This window comes from Perna viridis, chromosome 6 (genome assembly GCF_037379345.1).
Source record: "Perna viridis isolate PV_CMFRI_1.1 ecotype Kerala chromosome 6, ASM3737934v1, whole genome shotgun sequence".
Taxonomy (NCBI): Eukaryota; Metazoa; Mollusca; class Bivalvia; order Mytilida; family Mytilidae; genus Perna; species Perna viridis.
Genome location: NC_142450.1, coordinates 48,773,031 through 48,780,753, shown reverse-complemented (window position 1 = coordinate 48,780,753; position 7,723 = coordinate 48,773,031). Strand labels below are relative to the sequence as shown.

The window sequence follows — 7,723 nt, the reverse complement described above, 5'->3', positions numbered from 1 at the left end:
TATTGGAAGATTTTCCGATTTAAAACTTTACATTGCTGTCGTGAATGTTTCATTAAACTCGTATTTTAACTCTATAAAACAACTGTTTACAAGCTATTAATGGTATCACCACTACAAACACTATTTGAATAACGTGGTCGCATTGCACAAAAACAACAAATCAGCAGAAGGATAGAACCTTTAAAATGACTCTACAAGTTGGCCGCCACCAATATTTGGGGTCATAGGATAGGAAGTAATTATCCTTGGTCGAAATTACACGTAAAAAGTAAAAAAACAGCCCCATCTGTCATATATATTACTCGTCTATCACCAGACTTCAATGATCAACACGGTGGATGTCTGGCAAGAAGAAACTTTTCATCCTGCAGTGACACATCATTTATTATCCAAGCGTTCACTGGGATATGTGCTATTTGTTTTACTGTCCCTAATTTATTGTGTTTTTCTTCCTGTGTTATCCTTTTTTCATGTTCTTCGTGGTTTCGCTATCAGACTCCCCCTCATTTTAATTTTCCTGGCATTGTACTTTTTCATTAAACGAATGGTACAAAACTATCCTGGCAGTGATCACATATCCCCCACATAATAAAAAAAGGAACACATATCATGGTGAAATGCAACAAATGCACCATCGTACATTGTGCAACATTTATAAAAAAAAGTGTCTGTTAAGGATTTCATGCCCTCGGCCGACAAGTTTTTTAAGATATTATTTTAAATGTTTAGGTAATATCTTTAAGAGTTATGGTGGTCTCTACGGTGTATGCTATGATCGAGGTATTTCATTAGAGCTAATTATAAGCAAAATAAAAAAACAAAAACAAAAAACCTAGAAGCCTTGTTTGTCACAGGAGCCCCCCGCATCATTTGTTAGTACTGTACATATAGTGATTTTTTAATAAATCAAATGTGTCTGTAAGACACAAATGATGCCCCCGCTCGCTAGATTTGCAAAATTAAGAACATGTTTATTTTTGTATATAGACATGTTTTGCAGATTCAGAAAGGTTATGTACTGTTGGTTGATGCAGTAAATATTTGGTATGTTAGGATAAGCACTGCAAAAATACTTGGGATGAGAAAAAGAGGACTGATGGACTAGCTGCCAGACACATAAAAAATGTTAATACCCCCAATAATAAATTCCTAACTTTGTTGCTTGGGGTATATTTCTGGCAATTTTTTTTTAAAGTCCAACTATCACCCAGTTCTGTAATATTCCACAAAACTCAAGATCCTATGACCTTGTACACCATCATTATGTGTAGAAACATCCTGCAAAAATATTTAGATGTAGTTCAAAACTACAGGAGCAGATAGCCGACCAAGCCATATAGTCCTATTTCTGATGAAAATGACTAAATCTAACTGTCACCAATTTCCGTAATATTTCATGAAAATCAAAATCCTTCGACCCTGCACACCTTCATCATGTGTAAAAATATCCTGTAAAATATTTTACATGTAGTTCAAAAACTGTACAAGGAGATAGCCGGACAAGCCATGATCATATGTAATCTGGACGGACGGACGGACAAGGGTAAATTGATACGCCCTAACAGCTTGTCGCAGGGGCATAAAAAACAATACGAAGCAAATTATTATTTGCTTGATATTCTATGTTTTAACAAACCATCAAATTTATTGTTATAATTTATATTCTAATAAGTCAGAATTACGTCAAATTAGTCACACCGTTCTTATGATTCTAGTATGAACACAATCTTCTCCGTACCTCGCGGAGTCTTCCCTTGCCTGAGAGGATCTTGCCAAGGAAGAGTTCTCCCTCGGTCACTTCTGTTACAATCTGAATGGGTTCAGACTTTTTCAACTAGGTGACATTTGGCACAAAATCAGAGCGAGATCTTCGGCTGAGAACTCTATACTTCCTGAAAATAAACATCACTAATCTTCAAAACAGACATCGGCACTCCTTCCAATAAACTAGATCAACATTTTTCTTCTTATATTTCATTTAATATACATATGCTAAGTTGCTGAACAGGGTTATTATTTTTTTACCAAAATATTACAGTTCGAAATTCATTTTTATTGTTTTCTTCACATATTTCCAATAAAATGCTTCAAGGAAGCTACTTGATACGACCGCAGACGATGAAACCCTGAACAGTTCGGGCAAGTACGGACACACCATTCAGCTTGATACAACTTTGAATTTGATTACGATTAGACATTTGACATAGGATTAGAATTCGACCAGAACGAGAGTGGCCACATTTTGGCCCCTTGTTCCTAAATGGTCCCAGCCGAAACCTCCAAATTAAGCCCAACCTTCTTTTAGGGGTATGGATTTTTGTGGTACAATTTCAAGTCACCATCCAGAAATCAGAAAAAGAATACTTGTTTCTGTCCCTTTGTTGGTTCCCAACTTATAAAATCTTCAAGTCTTAACACCCAAAATTAAGTCTTCCTTTGGTAGAATATAATATTGTGAAACGATATCATAGACGGTCATATGTTTTAACTTAAGTTATATAGTTAAATTCTATGAATTTGGTCCCTTTTGGCTCCCAATTCTAAAACGGTTGGGCCATAACCCCCAACATCAATGCCGATCTTCCTTATGTGGTTTGGAACCTTTTTAAATGAAATTTGATAACGATAATTTTTAAGTTATCGCCCGAAAATCAAGTATCTACGGACGACGTGAGCGCCATACAATTGAGGAAAATGTTGAATTTCCGAAATCGTGCAGCTGAAAAATTGCTTCAGGTAAAAATTATGGTCTTTTTACAATGCAGTTTTACTTTTTTTGTTTATAAGATTGGTATTTATGTATTTAATAAAAGCTAAATATCTGTTTGGATAATTGTACAATGATTTTGTTTAGTACATTTGACTAATAAAAAGCTTCACCTAACGCAGCATGAGATAACTGCAACCATATAAAGTGTTGTTTTTGACACACTTAAACATCAGGACTTACAGTTCATTATGGACACAACTACTGATTTTGATACATTACGGCACAATAGTTTGAGATTCGGTTAAGTAAAATATTCTTCTTTTATAGATCACTTTCAAATGCAGTTAATGGTAGACTAAATTTGCAATGCATACTTCTAAAATCCCTTATAAAAAGAAACAATTAACAAAGAAAATCATGAAAATCAGATGAAAACAAGAAAAAATACAGTCCTACAAAAATGACGTTTTGTCCCCCTTTGGCCCTCTGTTATTCAAAAACGCTGCAAAATATTCTAATAATGAACGAACAATGCAGGCATGGAATTTCACCAGGAATCCAATGGGAAAAAAATATTCAAAAATCGGGCCCGAAATAAAAAAGTTGATATTTAGGGGGTGGCCCAACTTTGGCTCCCTATGAACTGAAAAAGCTAGATGCTATTTTAAATCTGTTAAATATTTTTAACACTGAATTTGAAAGAAACAAAAAAGCGTCATATTCTTTTTAGAAATACACTTTCTACATCAATTTTAAATAAACGCTATCATACCCCTTTTGGTCCCTTCCACAGAAAGGTAGGGGTCAGTGACCCCATTTTAAAAGCAATCTTCCTCTAGCGGCAATTAACAATATATCACAATTCGGTGAATTTTATTTTACTACATATACATTGTAAGAGATAGAATGAAAACCATAAAAATTAACAAAAACTACCTTATTATTCCATAACACGACAGCAAAAATTAATATGGGGGTAGGCATTGCCTAAATCAACGAGCACCGTGAGCTTTACCATATATGTACCGTCTGTGCGAGACTCGTAAAAATAATAAAGGACATTACAAAGAGGGGGGGTCGACCCGGATGAAAATTTTTGCTTTGCAAGTGCAATATTTTTATTTATATTTAAGCAGCAAGCAAAATCAACATGTCTATTTGAAAATCTGTCTTGTTAACTAATGGGGTAGTTTTTTTTTCAATAAATGAATAACTTGAACATTCCCCCGCCCCCCCCCCAAAAAAAGTCCAACCCTATACCCTCTTTTCCCTCGCTCTCAAAATGGTCAATAACTTTACAGCACTTCGCAATACTTTACATTTTTTATTCATTAAGGGCATCTCTAGCAAAATCCATTTCAGTTTCAATCTGAAACGGATGGTGGGAATATTTTACATGTGACGTAAACAAAATTTAGCCGACAGCTGCAAATTCCAAACAAGAAAATGATTGCCTTTCCTATCTTACAAAAGCTATGTTGCGATTTTGATAATATAATCGGAGTTATATTTTTTTCCGAGGCGGGTTAGGTTCTTGACAACAGCAACAGCGGCACAGCGGAGACACACGTACGTACATCCACGTGTTTCCCGAAGTTTTTATAAACATTGTATTCACTTCTTTAAATAAGTAATGCAAATTAGAAAAAAAGACTTGAAAACTATCAGAAAAGATGAATTTATTTTTACTGAAACGTAATCTTAACCTATATTTTTTTATTTGTTTGATTGAAGGAAATGATGAATTTTCTCGGTAAGGACAGTCACTTTTTGTTACTTCCGGGACATGGCTTTTTTTTTCGTTGGTATATTGGGGAACCTTAAGGGAAATTTAGAAAGTACACGTAATAACCGTAAAGCTCACACCGCTTCACGACGCTCGCTATAAATCAATAAAATGACTAATGGTCAGTATTATATGACATAATAACTTATTTTCTATCATTACCTTTCTTTGACACAAAATGTCTTATGGCGTTTTTTATTTGTTGATTGGTGTAACAGTTCATGGTCTGGAGTGCCCGTGCTGCTGTAGTGAAAATCAGGTCGTCTGTATATATATTCCGCGTCATTGCTATAAGATGGATGAAAAAAATGTTATTTTTAAGTTAATATGATAAACATGATAATATGTGGAGTTTCAACATTTAAGGGTCAACATGACACCACAAAGTATCGTTTTATGCAATTTCCAATAATTTCTCAAGATATATTTAGAGTTTTACAAGTTGTTTTCGATACGAATATTTTATCAAAAATGGTCTTGGTACAATAGATTTTTATGTTTTGAATATTTAAGTTATCAACCCATGTGGCCAATGTCTCCTTCAAAGTAAAATGTAATTAAATCAAGTATTTTTTGTTAATCCGCAGAAATAAATACATAATTGCTCCATTTTGCACTAAGATTCCATGAGATGCATGTGTGAACATCGACAAATGCAATATCTATGTTGATTTGAACCAGTTTATTTTCAGGACCAAATAAGATAATATGATTTTAGGGTTTGTCTATTTGTGCTCAAATCAAATTTAACTTTATTGATAATGCACCGTTATGTTCTTACAACACATGATGCCGGTCTGCGTTAAAAGTTCAATTCATATTTTATAGAGTATCTACATATGTAGGCTCCGTGCTACGGTGCCCTTTTATTTTGCATTCCATTTGAAAGTTTCCTCGAACTATTTATAGTTTTTTATTCCACATAAAATTATTTCGCACAATATATAGGGATTACCGTCCCTTTATCTTGTACATAAACTTGCTAATTATCATTATCGGAATGAATTCATCTAAAGGATTCAGTACTGTAGTACTCTAGATTGTAAATTATACTCGATACTAATGTCGACGATTAACTGTTGTATTTTAGGTGTGTAACCGAAATAATTTAAGTACAAAAAGTATGGGTTGTATATAATGTAACTTACAATAAGAGCCATCTGGTTCTATCTGTAAGAAAATAAAGCGAGAAAATAATTAGTGAAAATTCGTACATATCCATACCATTACTGTGGAATAATACACGTTTTTATTTGTTTAATTTTTATCGAAAATCACGAAATATTTTAAAAGACAGAGATTGATAAAAAAAAAATTGCCCCTGGTCTTTATCCAATAAACGATGACCACTGGCTTATTTTCAAATTTAATGCAGTGCCTGAATGGAACAATTGACAGGTCTTATTCTAATTATTTTCCCCGCAGTTATTTTACTCTCCTACCAAAAATAGCATATTTATTACTTACTAATTAAAATGTGGTTTTTTAAGCTGTGATTTCTTATTAATATGACCAGTTAGACGTTTTCCGAACATAAACCGAATTGTTCCTATCAATGCGTGGCTTTTTTGTATCAAAATGGTTAAAATGCAAAACTATAAGATTTTTCAGCCATTTTTTTATCTTCTTTTAATTAGTCTCCTTATTATCTCGTTATTCTTAATTGTTTTATGTTTCATCGATGAACAGTTTCGTATAGTGTATTGCTATACATGCATGGATTGAGACGGACATGTACTTTGAATTGATCGATTGCATGTTTATAAACAAGGCTCGTAATTTTCTGAACTTTTCTCTGAATCAAATATACCTGGGTAAGTTCCCAACTTACGTCATTGTGTACTTCCTTGTAGAATTGTTTTCCTTTGACATTAAGTACATGAGGACAATCTTTCCCGTGCCGTGCATGCTCTATCCATGGATTATCATACACATCCCACCGACGGAGTTTCAGTCCACAATAGTAACACTGCACAACGTCCCCCGTACCTACAACGTAGTCAGTGTGTTGAAATAGATAGGACGATCTGTGATATTTTTAGATTTTTAAAGAAATACATAAACTAAAAATAACTCAAGAAAAATGGTACATTTACTGGTAATTTTGACAAGTCTAAACAGGATCCGGGACAACGGATTTTTTTTATTGAAGAATAGGAATTAAAAAATTGAAGCTATTTCAACCCCAAATAGAGTGGAAGTCAAATAGTTAATGTGAATACTTTTATCTGAAATCTATAGAAACAATTTTAAGGAAGACAGTTTTTTTTTCAACTTTCACTGGCAAAAGGAAGAATAGAACTTTTATTTTCATACCTGTAAAGTAGAACCCTGCCTCAGCCAAATGAACTGGTCTTGGTGACGTCCTGGTCCAGCCACTATCATACGATCGTATTCTGGCACTATTAGATGTGTATTCATGATGAATTGCTTTCTTTAGACATATCCCAAAGTTATCACCAATCCCATTATTCGTATGTTTCCCTGTTACCAACCCTATCCCAAGCATGATTTCTATGTATGACTGTGCGATTGTGTGATCTTGAAACTCCTTTAAATATCGCCGATTGTGAAGTTTTTTCTTAATATAGAAACGGAATTTTCATTTCTAAAAATAGTCAATTTCTGTTATACATTATTATATCATATATATACATGGATAATTACTTGACCTAATTATAGCAAAAGTTTTTTTTATAGAATTTGTATCTAATTAGTATTGATTATTTTATTCTGAATTCAATGTTAACCACCAACAATCATTCAACAATTGTGTTGTTCAAAAACAAATACAGGAATAAGAACAAACATAATTTGCATTTGAAGTTTACTCCTGCAAAAGTAAATAAAGTCCGCGATCATGATATGATAAAATTCAAGAAAATTTGTCCGCTATTAATGGTCTTGAATTTTGGGAAATAATCAAACGATGTTTGATCGGCAATATTTAAAGTTCCAAGGAAGTACTACACTCAAGCATGATAGTGACAGCCCATGAAATTAATGAAAAAAAAGGAATTAATTGGTGCTGAGTTGAGGGTAGACCCCTACTTTATTACTTCTCCACTTGGTAACGGAATAATGAGTGTAAAATCGCCCACATTAATAACAAAATTAAAACACATTACAGGCTAAAAACCACAAATTCCACTTCCCATAGGCTTCTATGCTAATTTCACAATATTCAATAGCTTCTCTGGACTTTACCTTAACTTTAACCTGCAGAT

General features: G+C 33.5%; 1 protein-coding gene across 1 annotated transcript; it reads right to left on the bottom strand.

Moving 5' to 3' along the window:
• Nucleotides 1-1,601: 1,601 nt before the first annotated feature.
• Nucleotides 1,602-7,026, bottom strand: LOC148615380 (baculoviral IAP repeat-containing protein 7-A-like). Its single transcript, XM_088590299.1, has 5 exons — nucleotides 6,813-7,026; nucleotides 6,328-6,485; nucleotides 5,645-5,666; nucleotides 4,659-4,784; nucleotides 1,602-1,892 (listed from the first exon to the last, which is right to left on the bottom strand). Exons 1-5 carry the CDS (start codon nucleotides 7,003-7,005, stop codon nucleotides 1,831-1,833), a joined length of 561 nt encoding a protein of 186 aa, XP_088446425.1. The 5' UTR covers nucleotides 7,006-7,026; the 3' UTR covers nucleotides 1,602-1,830.
• Between the last annotated feature and the right edge of the window lie 697 nt (nucleotides 7,027-7,723).

Excerpts from the sequence above, each read along its gene's own strand:
- LOC148615380 (XM_088590299.1), bottom strand. The coding sequence starts at position 7,005 with ATGCTTGGGATAGGGTTGGTAACAGGGAAACATACGAATAATGGGATT. Across the intron at positions 6,486-6,812 it reads GGCAGGGTTCTACTTTACAG|GTACGGGGGACGTTGTGCAG; the intron begins GTATGAAAATAA and ends ACTACGTTGTAG. Across the intron at positions 5,667-6,327 it reads ACAAGGAAGTACACAATGAC|ATAGAACCAGATGGCTCTTA; the intron begins GTAAGTTGGGAA and ends ATTTTCTTACAG.